General features: G+C 40.9%; 1 protein-coding gene across 6 annotated transcripts in view; it reads left to right on the top strand.

Annotated features, from left to right (window-relative positions):
- The window catches only part of Gbf1 (golgi brefeldin A resistant guanine nucleotide exchange factor 1), a 295,142-nt gene that overhangs the window by 167,004 nt on the left and 105,825 nt on the right, over positions 1–22,313 (top strand). For 4 of the 6 annotated variants that reach the window (XM_071610965.1, XM_071610964.1, XM_071610963.1 and 1 more), the window contains exons 1-4: positions 5,561–5,805; positions 16,032–16,101; positions 16,793–16,898; positions 17,571–17,637. In XM_071610965.1, the coding sequence (XP_071467066.1) occupies positions 16,803–16,898; positions 17,571–17,637 (163 nt within the window). In that variant the 5' untranslated portion in view covers positions 5,561–5,805; positions 16,032–16,101; positions 16,793–16,802. Of the gene's footprint in view, positions 1–5,560; positions 5,806–16,031; positions 16,102–16,792; positions 16,899–17,570; positions 17,638–22,313 lie in introns of those variants that run through there. The other 2 variants (XM_071610961.1, XM_071610962.1) reach the window with 2 other exon arrangements.

Genomic DNA, 22,313 nt, shown 5'->3' with positions numbered 1-22,313 from the left:
TTCCTTTCCCGACTCAGAGTCCTTCATTTCAGCTAGCTATAATTTCAGTGATTTTTCAAAAGCAATAATAGGAGCAGAAGTTCCTAAAAAGTATATCAGGATGTGATGGTAGTGATTAGTTTGACTCCATATTTATTAAAAGAGGGCAAGGGACAAAAAAGGGTTGGAAGCAAAGTCCTAGCTGGTTTCTAAGCAAATTTAAAAACTGAGGAGTGCTAAACAAAAAGCCTTGCACTTGTCCTCATGAAAACTCAGTCCGCAGATGGCTTGTCTTGCTTACTTAATAGATTTGAAGAGTTCTCTCTACTTGTCCTTTCTAGTTTAACTGGGCTCTAGTTAGCATTGGGGTCACTGTACAGGACCAGAGGAGTCAGGGCCCATCCCCATCCACAGGGAAAACAAATAGGGCAATTGAGGCATCTTTCCCAACCTGAGTTATAAGCTCCATATTAGACCTACATCTGGATCCTATGTTTCTTTCTCACCTTCTCTCAGCCATCAAGGTGGGTATTAGGACTGGTGGGGCTAAAGAAGAAAAAGGATAACTGGACCATAGGGTTTTTTTCTGTTAAGGGATTGCATTTCTCCTTTGTGGCATGGCTTTTGCATCCTTGCAGAGAAGGACTCTTGAGTTAGCTAATACCCAGGCAAGGAGTCTGGGGTGGTATGGTTAGTTGTATTGGAATTAGGGGTTGACTCTGAGTTTGTTAGGAAATTGAGCTAATATAGCTTGTGCTGTGCTCCTCCTGTGCTCCTATGGCCCTTGTAGCTCATTCTTCATTTTTGTGGTCTGGATTCACTAGCAGTTCCATTATCAGCCCTTTTTTCTCAAATTTGAATTCTGGAAGTCCAGGGTGATGCTCTGATCTATTCTGAGATGGAGGAAGGATGCCTCCCAGTTTCACTCTGTCCCAAGGCTAGGCTGCATGCATCCTTTACACTCCCTGCTCTAGGCCCCACTGCCCGGAGGATCAGAAACAAGTTTGCAAAGTGTAAGCTGGGATTTCAGGTGACCCACCGCAGCTGAGTCCATCGCACACGTAGCAGCTGGGCAGGCGCTGCTGAGTAGATGGACATGCCACCCAGCCAGGGACATTCTGTCCACCACTGTCCGACAGAGTGCCTGCTCCGGAGAGACCCACTTCGCCACCCTGGACATTCTGTCCGCCTTGAGCTCCACGCGTCACGGACATTCCGTCCGATTCTGAGGTGGCTCGGGGTCTGGGCCCATCTAGACCCCGGCACCCCAAGCCCGACCCTCCACTCCTGCTGCTTGATTACTAGGGCTTCCAGCCTCAGTCCTGCGGCTCTCAAAACCGCCACCTGACCCAGTCGCTGCCGGTCTCTCACAACACGGCTCCTATTCCAACTGCAGAGCAGCTGGGAAGAGAAGTGTGTGCGACCAGGCGCACCCCTGTTTCCAGCCCCAAAAGTCTGCCTGAGCCTGGGCTGAGGGGCGTCGGGCGCCGCCAATTGCTCGCATGTTGGGCGGCCGCCGGCGGCTTCCCAACTGGCCAAGGCCACTGCAACCCCTTTCACTCCCAGGCTGTCTTCCCTGTGCCCCTGGATTCCAGGGCGCTTTCTGGTAATGGTTTCCAGACTCCCTACTCCTTGCTTTGCGGAGCCCCTGTCCTGGCTTCAAGTCTCCAGCTTCACTCCGAATCCCCCGAGTCTCCCACTGCTGTCCCCTTGGTCCTTACTCTTGAGTTTTCCTTTTCCCAAATCCTAGAACCTGGTCTACAATATGCCCTCCCAATTTCGACCTGCTCCCCAGGTACTGGAGTTACATCACCAAGGTCCCATTTTAGGGGTCCCGGGATCCGCCAAGATTCCTTAAGCTCCTGTCCCCCATACGGTTAAGAACTCACAGTATGTCCCGCAGCAGGCGCACTCCAGATAGCGGCGGTGGCGGTGACGGTCTGGAGGGCAGGCAGGGGCCAGGGGCCAGGCACCCAGCCGGGGTGGGGGCCGCCCCCCTGCTACGGGGCAGCCGCTTGGCTCTGGAGCTCCCAGACTCGCTGAGGGAGTGAGCGAGCCTCACCGTGGACTGCCACCCCCTGCGGAAGCCCATTCACTTTATGGCAGCACAGGGCGCCCCCAGCCCGCAGCGGCGAGCGGTGCGCCTCCCGACCCGCCCCTTTCCAGCTGCGCCGCCCGGGCTCCACCCTTTCCAGCTGTGAATCTTCAGGCCCCACCTTTGAGGGAGGGGTGCGTCCGGCGGGCCGCCAAGAATCCCGCCTCTCGACCAATCAGAAGAGCGACTCAACAACTAGGCCACGCCTCTCCCACGTGGCCGAGAGCTGTTCCATCTAGCAAGCTTTTGCCGAGCTCTGCGGGCTAAAGTAGAGTGGTCTCTCTATCTTGGGGGAGCCAACCCTCGGCGCGGTAGGCCCCGCTGGTATCTGAAGCAAAGTGGAGTAGTGCCGAGGGAGAGGGCTACTGGGGTGCTAGGAGGAAAGACGCAAGAGCCCGCCTGGTCTCAGCGCTCAGACTTCCCTGCCGCTCAAGTTTCGCCGATTTTCCCACTTGTTGCTGTCCGTCTCTCCGCTCTTTTGTCTCTGTTCCAATCCTCCCACGTCTCGCTTTTCTTTCCTCTTTGCCGCTTCACTCCTGTTGTTAGACCCTTTCCTCCCTCCTCTGCCACTTGGATAGGCTAACTTCTCTTTCTCTGTGACTTTTCTTCACATCTCTCTTTTCAGCTATCCGCCCTGCTCTCCCCGTTTTTAGATTCCCTCTTCTCCAAGGAAGGTGACTTCGTGGAAAAAGCAGGGTTTGGAATGAGACAAACCAAAGTGTTTTCCAGGATACCACTAACGGTATCCTCGTGGAGTGGCGTTGGACAAGTAACTATTATTGCTTCCCTAAAATCTCTAAAATAAAAATGCTCCTGCTGGCTCTTTGGGCTTGTGTTGGGCACTCTTTAAAGTCACAGGCCTTTCACATCTCTCTTTGCATTTTAGTTTTGTTGGTGCTGTGCTTTCTCAGCTTTTGGAGGACTGGTGTCACCAAGGTGGTCCTAGATTCAGTCTTGGGCACAAGGTGTGGCCATGGTACTTGTGGTTAGGAATTTGTAAGGGATATCCAAAGAACATGTGAAGTTAAGCTGGCTTTCTTATGTGCCTTAAGACTGGGATCAGTCCACACAGTATGCTCCTAAGGCAAACCTGATCACTCTTCAATGGCTCCTGATTGTCCTCAGGATAAAAATCAAGCTCTGTAGTCTGACAGTATATAATAGATTAATAGACCTTTAGGTCTTGACCTTGTCTTTTTTTTTTTTGTACCTGGGATTGAACCCAGGGGCACTTAACCAACCACTGAACCACATCTCCAGCCCTTTTTAATATTTTATTTAGAGACAGGATCTCTCTGAGTTGCTTAGGACCTCGCTAAGTTGCTGAGGCTGGCTTGAACTGTGATCCTCTTGCCTCAATCTCAGGAGCTGCTAGGGTTAGAGGTGTGAGCCATTGCTCCCGCTGACCTTGTTTTTATTTCCAGTCTCTGAGTAGTTTTCCTGCACATCCTGGCCTTTCCTATAACCAGTCTTTATCTTGCCAACTTTTATTCATTATCCTAAGTTCCCCTCAGGCCTCATTCTCTCTGGGAACCCTTTTTTGAACTTTCAGATTAGCCAGATGTCCAGCTTCTTGCTCCCAGTGTATGCACAAGACTTCCTTGTGCATACACTGTTACCTCACCCACCATATTGAAGGGATTAGTTGATGTGTTGTCCTCTATAAGACAGATTTAGGAGATCAAGGTCTTCTGCATACTTCTGTTTCCAGGCATAACATAGAAACTCAATAAACATATCATACTGAAATCTAATAGGAAGATATTTTACCTGGTTAGTAGTTAGGAGGGGCTAGGGAATTATCATCCCTCTCTTTCTCATCTTTAATGCACAATCATATGTTTTATTGATAATGAATATCTGAAGGTATGTGGAAGCAGAGGTAGGAGAATAGGGAATTTGGGCCATTTAGAGAATTTTCAAATTGGTTCTGAGACAGGCCCAGGAGGCCACCTTCCATTTTTCAAAAGAAGAGAAAAATGGCTCAAAAGAAAGAAGTGCTAATGAGCTGTTTTCTCTTTCCCTGACTCCCTTTGGGTGAGAAAGGCAAGATCTTGAACTGGTCTCAGAGACAAGAACCCTAATGCAGGGAGCTGTTGAGGGGTTCTTTAGGTCAGATGTCAGGTATGATGGGTTCTTCAAATTAGAAGATCACAATACATGGATAGTATTTGAATGCCTGGTTTTGAGGCCACATTTCTGTAGGGTTAGGTATAGAGCTTCCCTGAACTTGAATTATCCATAAGTGGGAGGAAGTGTAGAGAGAGTTGGCATCTTTTTTTCACTGCCTCCCAGAAGCCTGTCCAAGACTGCAGGGACACCTAGGTTCTATTCAGCAAGCCGACTAGGAATTCCACCATTCAATCTGCAAGAAGAAAACCCATCCTTTGTTCTCTTCCCATACTCACTCACTTCTAGACAATTCTAAATATCTTAGCAACCTCTGTCATCTTTTGTGGAGGGGCTGTGGCAGCTAGCCATGGCAGCAGAATGAAAAAATGGGTGGGCACCCAGCCCTCAGCCCTTTTAGCATTTCTAAGACTAACAGGAAAGGAAAACTTGTCAGTGGTGATGTGGACTAACCTGTGTGATTAGCTTTTTACCCTGTTTGATGAGGTGTGTCCATTGTTTGATATGAGAGAGCTCAGAGTTACAGCCAAATAGACTAAGGCATAAGAGGTAGCAAGGAGCAATGAAAAAGTGCTGGACTAGTGAGGGTAGTGAGGATACCTGGGTTTGTCTCTCTTCCCTGCCATTAATTAGCTATGTGAACATGGGCCAGTTTTCTACTCTGGGACTTATTTTCCTGCTCTGTAAGAGATATCCAGGGTTTCTGCCATCTCGCATTTTCTTTTTCTGGATGCTAAGAATGGGGCAGAAGACACAGAAACAGAGTTGGGACGGGACAGACACACCTATGAGAAGTCACAAGGAGCAGGCAGACGGGGAAGGTTGGGGGAGGGCAGAGTGTGGAAGAGGTCGCCAGACTGGTCTTAGGATGAAGGGGCCCCAGACTGCTTCGAAAAGGAGTGATCACTCGAGGAGGATAGTATTGGCTCAGATGACTTTCACAGGATGCAGCCGGGGGAGTCAGGAGTGCCCGCTCAAGCTCTCAAAACGGGCCCGCCTCCTTTCCAGCAAATCGTAACCTTCCTCCCCATAATGCCAAGCGGCCACTGCTAAATTGCGCGCTGCAACCGAACTCTACCTAACTCCACCTCTCCAACCGCCCAGAGAAATTCCCTATTTTTATTGGCTTTCATAATTGTCACTCAGAGTATCTTCGTATCCGTTGGTTGTCTCCTACCTAGCCTTTTCTTTTCCTTACAATCTCGCCGCTTTTGGCACTACCCGCCTCCTGCAGCCAGTTTCTTTTCTTCGATTGGATAGCGGGAACGCCACTTCTCACTGTGCCAGGCTATGATTGGCTGCAAACGGCAGGGCTCGCGCAGTTACCAGGCAGCGGGCTAGACTGAGGCTAGTTACCACGTCAGTGAGCTGACAGGGAAGGTAGCCGGTTCCTCCGCCCGTCCCGGCCGACTTATTCCGGTCAAGTGAGCGGTCCCACCTTGACTTTAGCCTTAACTTTCAGAAAACAGGCTCCTTCCCATCTACCACCCTCCACCGAGTGGGGACAGCCTCTGGGAGCGACTCCTCCCGGGACAAGGTTGGACATGAGCAGCGGCTGCCGGTCCTGGGACTAGGCCCCGCCATTTTGGATCCGCTGACAGGTCAGCAAAGTCTCTTTTTAGAGCTCCAGCGTTGTGAAGGCCGCCCTGACATCGCGATAGGGAATAAGGGGGAAAAATCCTTAAATTGGATGAGCCGGGATGGGTTAAGGACTCTGGGCGCAGGAATTAAACGAGGGAGGGATTGTTGTGGGAGGGAATTGGGAGGCTTGCAGGGGGCAAAGGTCAGGCACTGCTGCAGGAGGGGCGATTTCAGTTCTGAATTGTGATCTTTCTGGGTCCTTCAGTTCTTGTTTTCCCAGGCCTAATGTAGCCGTCAGCTTTTCTTTTCCAGAGCTTCTGCATCCTAAAGAGTCCAGTCCTCAGAAGCTGAAAGTAAAAGCTAAAGAGCATTATTTATACATTTAAGGGTTGAGTTTTCAGAACTTGGATATGAGAGCCTCTCCAGATTTTGCAGTTTCAACTTCTTTTTTTTTTTAATATTTATTTCTTAGTTTTAGGTGGACACAATATCTTTATTTTACATTTATTTGGTGCTGAGGATCAAACCCAGCGCCTCGTGCACGCTAGGCAAGCACTCTACCACTGAGCCACACACAACCCCAGCCCCCAGAGTTTCAACTTACATGTGACTACTTCATCAGTGCAACAGAATTTCTTCATTAATCCTGAATGATGAATCAGTGCGACCTAGCTAGACTCAGGTAGTCAGAAGAGTTGAGTCAAGCAGCCTGGGAAACTGGGCTATATCTCCTGTAGGGCAGCTCAGTCGCCACTCTGAGTCTGTATATAAACACTGGACCTCTGGGCCTGATTCTTCCTTTATACAATCTTTTATAGGTATTCTCTTCTGGTGTGTTTTGGGTCCCCAGGTCTTCTCTTCATTTGGCCTACAGGAGATAATATTTAATCAGAAGAAAATGATTAAATTTAACCGAGAGCAGACAGGAATTTGAATACTGGTAAAATTTGGTACTGTTGGCTTATTTTAGTGGATAAAAAGAGTCATGAAAAATGTTTGGCTACTTTGGTAGAGTCAGGACAGCAGTGAAAGATGGGGCATAACCCCAAAGAGTATAGTTTATGGCACAGCGATGACTCTTTTTTTTTTTTTTAAAGTTGTGGATGGACACAATACCTGCATTTTATTTTTTATTTATTTTTATGTGGTGCTGAGGATTGAACCCAGTGCCTCACACATTCTAGGGAAGCACTCTACCACAGAGCCACAACCCCAGCCCCCAGGGATAACTTTTGATAAACTGCTATGTTGTAAAAGTCCACGAAAGGTAAAGAATACTTTATAATGAGGAATAGTGTAGATAGTATTTCTTAATGCATAACATAGAAGTTTATATGCCTTTATATCAGGTATATAAGGCAGTCCTTTAGGTCCTCTGAAAGATATAAATGGGAAGATCTGTTTTGGGATGCTCAGTTTATACACTTCTTAAAAGTAGAAGCATATATGTGCAGCACTTCAGGATCAGCCTAATGCCTTTCATCAGATAGTGGGCACTCAACTATTATCTGTACCTGTGATTAGTTTGATTAAAGGCATCAAACTAATCAGGTTGTGATTAGGCTTTGTGGTCTAGTGCTGTCTCTGGCAGTCAAGAACATTGCACTTTTGCATGGTGAGGTAGTAACAAGGAGGAAGGGAAGGAAATTGTCTAGGATGATAAAGTAATTGAACTTAATTTCTCCTACTTAATTCCCTTTGTCCTCCTGAAGTGTGTGTGTGTGTGTGTGTGTGTGTTGGGAGAAGAAAGAATAGCATTTATAGTTTACATTTATTGATTTGAAAATAAGTGGGATGGAAATAGTATAAAGAACTATTTATATTTTAACTTGCTGATCAAAGTTGTAGAATTTCCAAAAAAGTAGTCAAAAGTGGCAAATGAAAATGACATAGTCAGCCCAGGAAGTGCCTAAATTTGATGAGTCTGCTTTGCTCACCTGGGCCCTACTGAGTTATATACTTTGCATAATAGGCAATCTGGTCTCTGGGTAGTGTGATCAATCTAATGACTCTAGAGGCACCAAAGTTTTCTTTTGGTTTATTTAAAAAGTCATTTTCAGGACTAGGGTTTATCTCAGTGGTAGAACATCCATCCGTCCAGTCTGTACAGGGTCTCAAGTTTAGTTCCCATCACTGAAGAAAAAAAAGTGATTTTCTAGATTGAATACTTTAAAAAAATATTTTTTTATTAGTTGTTGATGGACCTTTTTTTTTTTTTTTGTATGTGGTGCAGAGAATTGAACCCGATGCCTCTCACATGCTAGGCAAGTGCTCTACTACTGAGCCACAACCCCAGCCCTGATTGAATACTTTTCTAGGTAGAAATTATTTCTACCCATCCATGAATGAAAAAATTTACCTTTTATTCAACACTTGTATTTGGGCTTCTTTTTCTTTTTCGGTGCAGTACTGGGGGTTGAACCCAGGCTTACACTTCCTAAGCAAGCCTTTAATTTATTTTTTTCTTTTTTAGCTATAGATGGACACAATACCTTTATTTTGTTTATGTTGTGGGCTGAGGATCAAACCCAGTGGCTCACACATGCTAGGCAAGCACTCTACCACTGAGCTACAACTGCAGCCAGCCCTTGAGTTTCTTTTTTCCTTTTTAATATTTTTAGTTGTAGGTGGACACAATAGCTTTATTTTATTTAAGTTTATGTGGTGCTGAGAATCAAACCCAGTGCCTCACATGAGCTAGGCAAGTTCTGTATCACTGTGCTACAACCCCAGCCCACTTTAGTTTCTTTTTAATGGTGGCTATAACTGGACAATATACTACAGTCTTGACAATTGGCACTGTGGGAACTCAGGTTGTAGACACATCAGTAACTGGGCATCAGTCCTAGATTTTGCTTGTAGTTGTCAAGAGTTCCACTATTATATCACTTTCTAGTGTTGCAGAAGTCAGGATGACAGACACTTCTAAATAATAACCTCACTAATAGAGTACTTAGACTGGCTATTATGGGCAGCTTGTGAGGAAGAAGACACAACTCCTTCTTTTGAGGAGACACAGGGTGATCATTGGACAGATCATGCTACCCACTTCTAAGTGATTGATTATTTTCTATCCCTGTGGTTCAGTATGACTGCTTAGATTGATTCTGTTGTTGGGGTCCTGGAGGTGTTGAGTTGAAAGAAGAGATTCATTTACCTTCAGCTGGAAGAGCTATATAAATGTGATAGGCTGCTTTTATTATTCCTCTTTTATCTTTTTTATATTTAATTTTATATTATTCCTCTTTTTCTTTTTTTAAAAAATATTTTTATGGGCTGGGGATGTGGCTCAAGTGGTAGCGCACTTGCCTAGCATGTGTGAGGTACTGGGTTCGATTCTCAGCACCACATAAAAACAAAATAAAGATATTTAAAAAAATAAATAAGATCCATTGACAACTAAAAAAATATTTAAAAATATTTTTATTGTAGATGGACATATCTTTGTTAATTTAGTTTTATGTGGTGCTGGGGAAAGAACCCAGTGCCTCACACACACTATGCAAGTGCTCTACTGCTGAGCCATAACCCCAGCCCCTGTTCCTCTTTTTCTATATTTCAGTATAGTAAACTGCACTTGTTTAATTAAATGGAATATAATAATGTTACTTTGGAGTGGTAGTGGAAGTAATCATGGAAGTGATGATTTTTTTCCCAAGAGTATTGATCATAATAACTAATGGTATAAGTAGTTATGATAGTATGATGACAAATCATATAAACAGGTGATATAAATAACCTAAGGGGTCTGGGGATGTGGCTCAAGTGGTAGCGCACTCGCCTGTCATGCGCGGGGCACTGGGTTTGATCCTCAACGCCACATAAAGATAAAGTGGAGATATTGTGTCCACCTAAAACTAAAAACTAAATATTAAAAAATAAAATAACCTAAGTTAGTTAGGTGGGAATGTGTTAGGATGTAATGGAGACTTTGGTATACTGGAGAACTCATGCTCTTATTTAAAGGAGGCAGCTGCTATTTATTCAGCATGTTACTTTTGAGAATGTGAGCAGTATGACCAATCTTCCTATTTTTCAGAGGAAGCTGGGAATCCAGATTATTGTGTTTTCTAATTGTTAGCAACTAATTACAAATTTTAAAAACCTTCCCCAGTGTAAACAAAATGTTTGTTTTCTGAATTCTACGCAGTGGCCGCTGGATGATGACCTATGATAGAGAAGATGGACAGGCTTTATAAGACTTAAATCACTGCAGTTCTTTATGTATAATCATAACAAATAACTTTTATTCTTTGTCCTTCTCTACCACCTGTCGTCCTTGAGTGGTTAAAAGATGAGTGAGAATCTGTGTTTCATTTTTCATGTCAAAGTTGGTAAAACGGACAATTTTTGACCTAGCAGCTAACATTGTATATAGTTCTGAGATAGAGAGTGAGTTCTGGAGATAGTCTCAGAGAGAGAGAGAGAGAGAGAGGGAGGGGGAAGAGAGAACACACACACACACACACACACACACACACATACACATACACTCATACACACCCATGGCAGAGCTGAGGTACACTGTTGACCTGATTAACAGGTTTGGGAGGATTTTCCAGTTGTGCCTTGTCATGGCACCAGCTTTTTTCCTGGTTTGACTTTCTCTTATCTCCACCATTCAAGTAAATTTCCTGAGCCCAGTAAATTGTTTACTAGTTAGTAATTCTTGAACACTCTCAGTAATGCACAAAACTATTGAGAATTTTTTGGTCAACTTAAGAAAAGTTATAAGTTTTGTATACTTAGTGCTTCTCTGGACCATGCAAGGGATTGAGTGAAAAAAAAAAAAAATTTTTTTTTTTTTTTTTTTTTTTTTTAAACCAGGGATTGAACCCAGAGGTGCTTAACCACTGAGCCACATCCCTAGTTGGGGGGGGGCACCCCCCGCGGGTTCCCCCCACCCCCCGCTTTTTTTTTTTTTTTGATACTGTGGATTGAACCCAGGGTTGTTAATCACTGAGCCACATTTTCAGCCCATTTTATTTTTTATTTTGAGACAGGGTGTTACTAAGTTGTTTAGGGCGGCTTTGAACTTGGGATTCTCCTGCCTCAGCCTCCCAAGTCACTGGATTATAGACATGTACCACTGTGCCCAGCTCATTTTCCTCTTTTCTCTGGTATCTTTTGACATAAATGTCCTTATTTTAACATGTTTGAATTCATCATTTTCTTAAGGGTTGTACTTTTTTGTTTCCTATCTAGGTACTTCTCCCCTGAGCTGGGTTTATAAAAATATTATATATTCCAAGTGTTTTCAAATTTTGCTTTTCACGTTTAAATCTAATTAATTTGAAGAAAAAAATTAGTATTTCATAAAGTGAGGATCCAATTTATTGTTTTGTTTCTATTGCTTTTGCTTAGAGAAGAGTTTCCAGTTGATATTTTGACTCTTTCTCTTTGAATCCCACTGGAGTAACTGGGATACCTCAAAACACTAGGGGAATGCTTAGACCAAGCTTTAAGCAGACATTGCTTTCAGAGGACATATTTTGCTCAGAGTATATGGGACAGTGGCTTAGGGATATTATTTGGCTTCTATTTGGTTATTCCTTCTCATGTTATTTTTGACATGATGTAAACTTTAAATTCTACCATACTGATATGAGATCTCTGCAGGCCTTTGTGACTTTGTAATGAGGGATTCTCAGCCATTGGCTGCTAGGCAACAAGCCAGAGCTTCCCGTTTGAAGCCTGAAGGAGGCTTCCATTAGGAGATTCCCTGGGTGAGGAGATTTTAGGCAAATCTTCATAGTCCTTGAAAATAATTCTTCATTCCCTAGATATTCCTTTTTTTTTTTTAACTAAGAAAAGCAGCTTTATACAGTGCTTTTTAGGCTTAGGTTTTTGCTATCTTAGGATGTTGATAGCCTTTGGTACCTAATGAATTTTGATCACATGTTGGGTTGATTACCTTCAGGTGGGTTTCCAGTTCAAAATTTATTCCTCCAGGAAACCTTCCAAGTAGCACATAGATCTCAACTAGACCCATTGGCACTTTTGTTAAAATTTGTATTGTGGTGTTATTTTTTTATATTTATTTTTTAGTTTTGGGTGGATAATAATATCTTTGTTTTATTTTTATGTGGTGCTGAGGGTTGAACTCAGTGCTTCATGCATGCTGGACAAACACTCTACCACTGAGCCACAACCCCAGCCCATGTGGTGTTATTTTGTTGCTTTCAGCTGGGAATGTTTTCTCTTTTCTTAGTTCTTTGAAAGAAAAATTATGTTTTCTTATTTCAGTTCTTAATGGTGTCTCTCCTAGGCCCTTCAAATGTTTTTTTAACAGTGATGGCTGCTTAGTCTATATTTTGAACATAGACTGAATAATAACTATACATTCAAGATACTTCATGATATGCCCCTTACTTTTTCAGCTTTACCTTCCATTATTCCCCTAGGAGTAATGTTCCAAACTATCTGGAATAAGCATGATCTCCTAAATACATATTGAATTTTCTTACTATAAGCCTTCACTTTTACCATTTCTGCTATATGTGTGTGCACGTGTGCGTGTGCATGTATGTGTGTGTGTGTGTATGTATATATATGTGTGTGTATATATACACATACATTTTGTGGTACTAGGGATTGAACTCAGGGGCACTCGACCACTGAGCCATATCCCCAGTCCTATTTTATATTTAGAGACTGGGTCTCACTGAGTTGCTTAGTGCTTCACTTTTACTGAGGCTAGCTTTGAACTCACGATTCTCCTGCCTCAGCCTCCCAAGCCACTGGGATTACAGGCGTGCACCTCTGTGCCTGGCCCTCTTTCCTTATAATTTTGACTGTTTGAATCCTGTCTTTTAGTTTCCTTTCTGTGATATTCCACCAGAATTATTTTCTTGATTTCATTGCTATAATACTGTATACCACTCTTGTTGGAGATATATGTTTTTGTGAGCCACTATGCATAGGTCTGTTTTTTAAAATTTCCTAAAGCTAGTTATTATAAATTCCTTTTGGAATATCTAGTGGGTGAGTAGGGACAATTCTATATGACTCTGCCTTGTTTGCTTAACATATACTAAGTATTATCTGATTGACTGAAGTAAATGTCACTTAGCTTTGATTACTGCTTTTAATCTTTGGCTTAATGGATAATACATCTTCTTATTAGCTTATTTTAAAAATTAGTTAATTAAAATTTAAAAATAGGTAACATGTTTGTGATAAAACAATTAAAAGGTACAAAAAGAATATACAGAGAGAAGTCAGTCTTCCTCTCACTTCTGTCTTCAGTTAACCAATCTCCAGTCACTGGATTTCTTTCCCTGGAGACAATCCTGTGTTAGCAGATTCTTATAAATCGTGCCAGAGATCTCTTCCTTATTCATCTTGCCTACATAATTTAAGGAAGGAGAGATACTATGAAAGACTTCTTTTCTTTTCTGATCCTTTAAATTTGTTTATCTTTTATTTCTTGGTTCTTCTGCTCCTTAGAAGAAAACATTATTGTACATTCTCTTCATGGACCATTCTTGGAAGAGAACATTGTTGAGTTCCTAGAATGTTTGGAAAGCAAATAGTCTTTAGGGTCTTACCTAGTCCTTTCTAAAAATTGTCATTAATATAAATGTTGTCTGTGTTGGATTCCTTTGTGGATTTGGGAAGATGTAGTAGGCCTGGACACAATTTTTTTTTCTTTTATATGGTGGTTTTCATACTTTTTACTTTCTAGAGGCTCCATCTTATACAAAACATACAAATTTAGCTGCTTTTCGGGTGCATTTTTTTCCTCTATTTCTTTGGCTATGCCTCAGTTTTCTTTCAGACCCCACTAAACTTATAAATGCCTTAGGGATAGAAATAAATTTTTTATCTCTTTTATCACTATTAATGTTTAGTTACATAAATAATATAGTATTTTCCTTGTAAAATTAGAACATTACAGATAAGGCTAAAATATTCTTTGGGTATACCCTTATTTCACAACCCCTTCTCTAGAGATAACTGTGATTTATGAGTTTGGGTATATCTGCCCAGACCCTTTATCCCATATTTATATATCTATATATGTACCTGTATGAAATATATTAACTATACTTATCAACATGGATGACACAGAAACATAATGTTTAAGGGAAAAGGGTTTGTAAAAGAATATATACAATATCAGTTGAATATAAAAGCATACAGAGCTGGGCATAGTGGCTCACTATAATTCCAGCACCTGGAGAGTTTGAGGCTGAGGATCACCAGTTTGAGGCCAGCCTCAACAATTTAGCAAGGACCTAAAGAACTTAGCAAGATCTTGTCTCAATAAAAAAAGTAAAATGGGATTGGTATATAACTCAATGGTAAACTGTCCATGGGTTCAATCCCCAGTACCAGAAATAAAAAATAAAAATAAATAAAATCATCCAGAATATTGTTTAAAGACATGCATCTCTAAAGTAAAAGTATAAAGCATTGTAAGGATTTAATAACCATCAGATTTACGGCAAAAGTGAGGAGGCTATGATTAGGAAGGATAACAAGCTTTAGTTGTCCAGTTAACCCTGGGTTCTGGCTGTTATATTTCTTAAAATTTTTTTTTTTTTTTTGGTACTGGGGATTGAACCCAGGGACACTTAATCTCTGAGCCCATATCCCCAAACTTTTTTTGTGTTTTATTTAGAGACATGGTCTCACTGAGTTACTTAGGGCCTCGCTAAGTTGCTGAGGCTGGCTCTGAACTCTCTATCCTCTCCCTCAGCCTCCTGAGCCACTGGGATTACTGGCTAGTGCCACCACACCCAGCTATATTACTTTTATCTTACTGTAAATTAAGTATTACATATTGTTAAAAATAAAAATATATTTTATGTATGGTAGGTTGGTTGGTTTTTACATATATAGCAACATGCAGTTAGTCATATAATTTTTTTCCCATTTTGCAATATGTCTAAACTCTTCACATCTTTTTTGCTTTATATCTTTACACTCTTTTTTTTTGGAAGGGGGGTATCGGGGATTGAACTCAGGGACACTCGACCACTGAGCCACATCCTCAGCCCTATTTGGATTTTATTTAGAGAAAGGGATCACTGAGTTGCTTAGCACCTTGTGTTTGATCCTCCTATCTCAGCCTCCCAAATTGCTGGGATTACAGGTGTGCACCAACATGCCCCGCTTTTTTTTTTTTTTTGTATCTTTACACTCTGAAAGTTGCCTTATGCATAGTAGGTGGAGTTTCTTTTTTCCATATCTCAGTAGCCTTATTGTTTTTACCTTCCTTGAGCTTGTTTGTCTAACTGTATCTTTTCCCCTTCTTTCTGTTTTACTAAGTTTTGTCTTTCTGGGAAGGGTTTCTAAATAACGAAAAGTGGTAAGTTGGGTGTTAAAAACTCCTAGAATTTTCTCTATGCTAAGAAGAAATTCTGTTTTTTAATATTTTTATATGGGAAAACAAATATCTTTTCTAAGGATTGTTCTAGGCAGCAAAGAAAACTCTTAGTATTTCAGTTGGAAGTACTTGGAAATAGTATTTCAACTTCATTTCAGAGATTGATATAAAGCAGTTTTTAAAAGCATTTACTTTCAGTCTTTTCTACTGTTTAAGTACCTGAACCCGAGTTCTTAGAACTTTTTAAAGGTTGTGTCACTACCACTGTCCAGTTTTCTGGAGCTTACTTATTAGAATGGATGCAGTCTTTAAGTTGACATTGTACTCTGTGGTTCCAGGACTGGCAGTGTTTTCTCAGTGGTAGAGTGCTTGCCCGCATTCATGAGGTCCTGGATTTGATCCCCAGCACCACAAGAACAACAACAACAACAACAACAAAAAACCAAACAATAACAACAACAAAAAACAACAAACAAACAGCAATTCAAAACCAAATTTATCCTTCTTAACAACTTTCATTCTAATAGCCTGAACCTTCAGTATTACTTTATTGAGTACATTTTAAAAAGACAACAAAATAAGCCAGGCGTGGTAGCATATGCTTATAATCCCAGCAACTCAGGAGCCTGAGGTAGGAGGATTGATTGTCCAATCTCAGCGACAGTGAGGCACTAAGCAACTCAGTGAGACCCTTTCTCACTGATACAAAATAGGGCTGGGAATGTGGCTTAGTGGTTGAGCACCCCTGAGTTCAGTCCTTGGTTACCCTCCCCCCCCAAAATATTTGAAATATTATTTTTAACAAGTTAACAACTGCATACTTTAAAGGCATCATAGAGCTTTGGGAACAATTGACTTTTTTTTTTTTTTTTAAAGAGAGAGAGAGAGAGAATTTTAATATTTATTTTTTAGTTTTCGGCGGACACAACATCTTTGTTTGTATGTGATGCTGAGGATCGAACCTGGGCCGCACGCATGCCAGGTGAGCGCGTTACCGCTTGAGCCACATCCCCAGCCCCAACAATTGACTTTGAAGAATCTGACATGCTTGCTAGAGAGTATTAAAGTGTCTTTGAGAAATTTTCTAGGTTGATAAACTTTTGGGTTTTATCTTAAACATATCTGAACCTACAGAGACCTCTAGGAGAGCCAGGTAGTTGAATTCAAACCATAAGATGGACTTCATTATCTTAGTATTACAGGTAGAAAATCTTGGTACTGAAAAGTTAAATCACATTTCTAATAATCAGATAAGGTTGCTGATTTATACATGGATATGCTCTGGGTAACCAAAATAATTTTTTAAAATCTTCATTTTTTAGTTATAGGTGGTCACAATATCTTTTTATTTTTATGTGGTAGTGAGGATTGAACCCAGTGCTTCACGTGTGGTAGGTGAGCGCTCTACCTCTAAGTCACAACCCCATCCCTAATTTTTTTTTTTGTATAACTGGGATTTGAACCCAGGGCCTCACCCATGCTGGGCAAATGCTTTACCACTGAGCTGCATCCCCAGCCCTTTCTATTTTATTTGAGACAGAATTTGGTTAAGTTGCTCAGGCTGGTCTTAGAGTTTTGAACATCTTTGCTCTGCCTCCAAAGTAACTGCTCACCACCATGCCTGGCTGGTTAACCAAATATTAACCAGACATTTCTCTTAACTATCTTGGTAGGTTTGCCAGGATGGTGGATAAGAATATTTACATCATTCAAGGGGAAATTAACATTGTGGTTGGGGCCATCAAACGAAACGCCCGATGGAGCACTCATACACCACTGGTAAGTGGGGAATGGGCAACAGAGTCTGGTTACTGATTTGTGCAGGGGAATCTGGCCCTTAGATAAAAAAAAGTAATTAAGTTCCTAGTCATAGTGAAAGTAATAGGAATTCAGAGTCATTCTTGATTTTAAGGATATCTCTGTTTTATTCCAACCAGCATCAAACTTATGGATTCTCTTGGACTCTACAGTAAACACCATTCTTCAAGTTATTTTTATAAATGACTTAAGCTGGTACTTGGGACTGCTTTAGTATGTCTAAAAATGTTAGAAAGATTCCTAATCTAATTCTCAAGGGTTATAATTAGATATCTTATTCATACAAATTAGTTTACTTATTGATACATAGAGTATGACTTGGTGATGATACTCCTTACAGGGGATTTAACAGACGTCCAAGTAAGAGCAGGCTATAGTTTGCCAGTTAGATTAGTAATGTTCCAAACTATCTGGCGTAAGCATGATCCCCTAAATACATATTGAATTTTCTCACTATAAGAGATTAAGGAATAGGAAAATATAAACCATGGTTAAGTTTTTTTTCCTCCAGAAAGAAAACTTACTGGATTTTTTGGTTGGATTCAGAGAAAGAGCCCTTGGTTTATCCTTTATTTTATTTTTCTTCCTTTGGCCCAATGATGATTTTTTTTTCTTGACCTTTGTATTCTATAGGATGAAGAACGGGATCCTCTGCTGCATAGTTTCAGTCATCTAAAGGAGGTTTTAAACAATATAACAGGTAGGTCTCAACACCTACATAAGATTATTTATACTGGGATAGATAAAACTTGTTTTATAAATGATCATATGGTAAATATTTTAGGCTTTGTGGGTTGTATGCAACTGTGCATCTACTCAACCTGTCTTTGTACCTCAAAAGCAGCCATAGTAATACATAGATGAATGAGTGAAATATCTTTTCTTTAAAAAGAAAAAAACTTGCAAATCAGATTTGGCCCTTGGATGTAGTTGCCAATCCCTGATTTATTGCATTGCTTTCATCCTTCATGGATCTTTCAGTCTTCCTATGTTCCCCCAATTTTTTGCCCTTTTGTTTTCTTCCTATTTTCCTAATTATAATAACTTTTATGTTATTATGTAGTATTCACATGTTTAGTATTTTCAAATTCACTTTCCCATTTATTACTCTTATTGAACTTTTACACAAATCTATGAGGGAGGCATGGCAGATATCCCCTTTTTATAAAAGAAAGTGAAGCCCAGAGAGGTTTAAAGTAATTTATTTAATCCTTAGGAGTGGAGTTAAACTAGAATTCAAGCCTCTGACACCTGGCTTAGTGTTCTTTCCCCTGTTCTGCATTGTTTTCTTTATCTATAATTAGAGGAAAATGTGTACATGAAATGCCTTATAGTGTTTGTGTTTGTATCTGGGAGGAAGTGGAAAATTTAAATACTTATGCATTTTTCATGGTGGTAGGTGTTGAATGTAGGGCTCTTGCATTGTAACCTTGGAATGCTGTTATCTACTGACATATCTCAGACTTGTAACTGAATGGTGTTTAGGCTTCTACAAATTAAACAAACAATAAACACATTTTTTCCTCCTTTCATAAAAAAACATGGGAGAAGATCTGGAGAAAAATTTCCTTTACTTTCTTGAACATGGTCTGAAGTTATCTATGGTTTCCCTAAATGTTTTCTGTACAGGACATATTTCACTGAAAGCTTGAAAAAGCTTTGGGAGCCAGCTTTAGCAACAGTGAAGTGCTAAGCAACTCAGTGAGACCCTGTGTCTAAAATATAAAAAAGAGCTGAGGATGTGGCTCAGTGGTTTCAGTGTTGAGTGCTCCTGAGTTCAACCTCTGGTACTCCCCCACTCCCTCCCCCAAAAAAAAGGAAGGAAAGAAAAAGCTTTGGAAAGGTTAGTCAAAAAGGACTAAATATAGAGGCTGGGGGTATAGCTCAATTGGTGGAGTGCCTGCCTAGCATTCACAAGGCCCTGGGTTCAATCCCTAGCACCACCAAAAAAAAAAAAAAAAAAAAAAAAAGGACTAAATATAGAAAAAGTGATTATTAGCTAGTTATCAGGGTTGATGCTGCTACTGGGAATACTTGGTCCTTGTTCTTATTTTATGACCTGTGTCGTAAGTGACTTGACTATTTAAAAAATTCAACTTGCTGGGCTGGGGATGTGGCTCAAGCGGTAGCGCGCTCGCCTGGCATGCGTGTGGCCCAGGTTCGATTCTCAGCACCACATACAAAGATGTTGTGTCCACGGAGAATTAAAAAATAAATGTTAAAAAAATTCTCTCTCTCCCCCACTCTCTTAAAAAAGAAATCAGATAGATTGAAAGAAAATCCAGGTGAATTTAAAAAAAAAAAAAATTCAACTTGCACACTTTTTAAAAATATCTTACAGATAAAATGTAATTATCCCAATTAGAAAAAATATAGTGAGTGGGGACTTATAATCTTTTTTTGTGGGTCAGAATTAAGAGTGCTATCTTTCCAATAGCTATTAGGGGGGTTAAAACAATTTAATACAATTGGAATCACTTGATAAATATCTTATACATAGTAAAAATTTGCTATTATAAGTGACCATACTTGTGGTGAGTGATGCAATCCAAGGCTCATGGTCTCTACACTATTTAAAAGCTATTATAGTTGAGTCTGCTGCCTAATTTTCTTATGTTCTTGGGTTAGAAATCCTGTCAGATTATCTGCTGCTTGGAACTAGTGAACCAGAATGTGTTGATGAGCCAGTTCTGTCAGTGGTACTAGGAGCATAACTGGGTGTTTCTAAGCTTTCCCCTGGTGTGAGAAGGAAGATGATAGGGTTTTCCAAGGCCAACAGCTGTGATTGATATTGAGATGGTGCCTGCCAACCTTGTCCCCTAGTTCCCGGGTTTTAGCATCATTACCTGCTTGAGAAAATGACAGAGTAGACCCCGAATAGAACATTTCATGGTTTTCAGATTGGGTCTGACCCCCCACACTGTGTTGGCTCCCAGGAGCAGGTTCATGGGTCAGCTGCCCCTGTGGTCCACAGTCCATGACCAATTTTTTGTTTCTTTTACAAAAACAAACAGATTTTTTTGATTGGCAGTGTCAGGAGGATAGCTTTCCTGGAAGCTTGTTAATGGTAGAAGGCTGGGAAATGATTTTGAACTTGGAGAGATAAACTGAAGGGATTGTGTCTGTCTTATGTGACTGGTTATGGTGTACCACTTAGATTGGAGGAGGGAGGGCAGGAATTCTAGGACTTCTATCTAGTTTAACTCATGAAACTGACTTGGACTTGGTCAGTTTTTTGGGGGGCACTCAACCACTGAGCCACATCCCCAGCCCTATTTTGTATTTTATTTAGAGACAGGGTCTCACTGAGTTGCTTAGTGCCTCGCCATTACTGAGGTTGGCTTTGAACTTGAGATTCTCCTGTCTCAGCCTCCTGAGTTGCAGATGTGCACCACCAAGCTCAGAGGATTTGGTCCCATTTTTGCAAAACCTTTCTGTTCACATATTTCTAGGCCATCTGCTGGCTCGATTGGTGAAAATATTGTTGGAAATAGGTGGTTCATTGGATTTTTTTTTTTTTTTTTTTGGTGCTGGGGATTGAACCCAGGGCCTTGGGCTTGCAAGACAAGCACTCTATCATTGGATGTTAATCAGATTCGTTTTCCTTTACTTGTAATCATCAGAGAATTTTTTTTTTCTTCTGTGTGTGGGGATCTAACTCAGGGCCTTTTGCATGCTGGGCAAGCACTCTACCAACTGGTTACACCCCTAACCCCATTGTCAGAGGATCTTTAAGTACCTAGGTACTTCCTACTCTTTCAGCTATGTTATTTGATGATTGTGAAGGAAATAAGTTCATTGTCTCCAATAAGGTTGGTAAATCCATATCAATTATTCTCACAGATATGGACCATACTTGCAGTCAGTATTTGCCCAAACTGCATGATGAACTCATGTTTTGTACCATTTAGAGTAATAGAATATTCTAATACTAAATCTGAAAAGAAGGTTGCAGTTGAAGAAAATAGCTGTCAAAGAGTAGTTTGTATAAAGTATTATTTTGGATAAGACTGTAACTTACCACCGGTAAGAAAGACTGGATTGCTCTCCTTTGTTTGGTCTTTAAGCTCTCTTATGAATCCTTTTAAGAGGTTATTTTGAAAGAGTTAAAGCAAATGTATGGTTGTCTGTGCTATGAGGGGTATAGAATTCTTTTAGAGTAACTAGAATTAGAATTAGAATCTGGTATTCTAGAGTTAGATAGTAGTAATGGTTGTACAACTTTGTAAATATACAAAAAGCCATAGAGTTGTATAATTTATAAGGGTAAATTTTATAGTATATAGTTTATTTTTTAATTTTTTTATGATTTTACTTATTATTTCTCTCTCTTTTTTTTTTTTTTTTAATGTGGTACTAAGGATTGAACCCAGTGACTCACACATTCTGGGGGAGTGCTTTACCACTGAGTTAAAACCCCAGGCCCAGTTTATTTTATTTTTTAAAGAGTCAGGGTCTTTCACTATATTGTCCAGGCTGACCTCGAATTTTTGGGCTTCTTTGCTCCTCCTTTCTCAGCCTCATGAGTAGCTGGGATTACAAGCATGCATTACCACACCCAGCTTTATAGTTCAATTTTTAAAACAGAAAGGTAGGCTGCAAAATTAACGGATTTGCAGTTCTTTCTCATGTGTCTGAACTCCGGTGGGAAGGCTTCGAGTGTATATGCTGCTGTGCTTTGAACCCATTGCCCAGCAAAGGCAGCATAAGGCTCTGTTCAGCCTCCTGGCCCAGTTTGTCCTTTTATGTCTCTCTCATTAACTCAAGGAAGCACATGGCTTTTATATTTAAATTTATTCAAGCTGTAATCTTTGACATTTGAGTTAGCTTTTAGTACAGTTTTGCATTTATAGTAATATATATTATGTATTTTCTCTATCCCCAAAGAATCCGTTTTAATCTTTTCCGGATGCAAATTTCAGGCTGTCTTGTCCCATCTCCCCTCTCTTGCTCTCTTTCCCCTCCCCCCACGGAGTGTGTTTGATCAGGTGTGGCAGGAATATCCACTGTCAAGCTGCGCCCTTTATATTAGTCAATATTATCCTTCTCCCCCCTCCCTGTCTGTCTGCCCCTTTGGGCTTTCCCAGTTGATTTATAATTTTGGAATTCTCATCGGAGTCTGTAATACAGTTTGTTCATTATTTAACCAAAACCTGTTTAATGAGCAGAGAGAGGCAATGTAAATGTTAGGCATGTTGCAGTGATGTACCTTTGTGCTTCTCAGAGCGGGTGGGTAGTTAACTCTGTGCTGCCTGTAGGGCTGGGGTGACCTGAGCTTAGGGGCGGAAGGGCCACTGCTTCTTCCTTATGTCTGCCCAAGACCTATTGTGGGTTTAGATTCCAAAGACACATTTAATTTCAGTCTTCTAGCAATGT

Source organism: Marmota flaviventris, chromosome 4 (genome assembly GCF_047511675.1).
Source record: "Marmota flaviventris isolate mMarFla1 chromosome 4, mMarFla1.hap1, whole genome shotgun sequence".
NCBI classification, from domain to species: domain Eukaryota; kingdom Metazoa; phylum Chordata; class Mammalia; order Rodentia; family Sciuridae; genus Marmota; species Marmota flaviventris.
The sequence above is the reverse complement of the archived record's forward strand: the minus strand, read 5'-3'. Positions and strand labels throughout refer to the sequence as shown.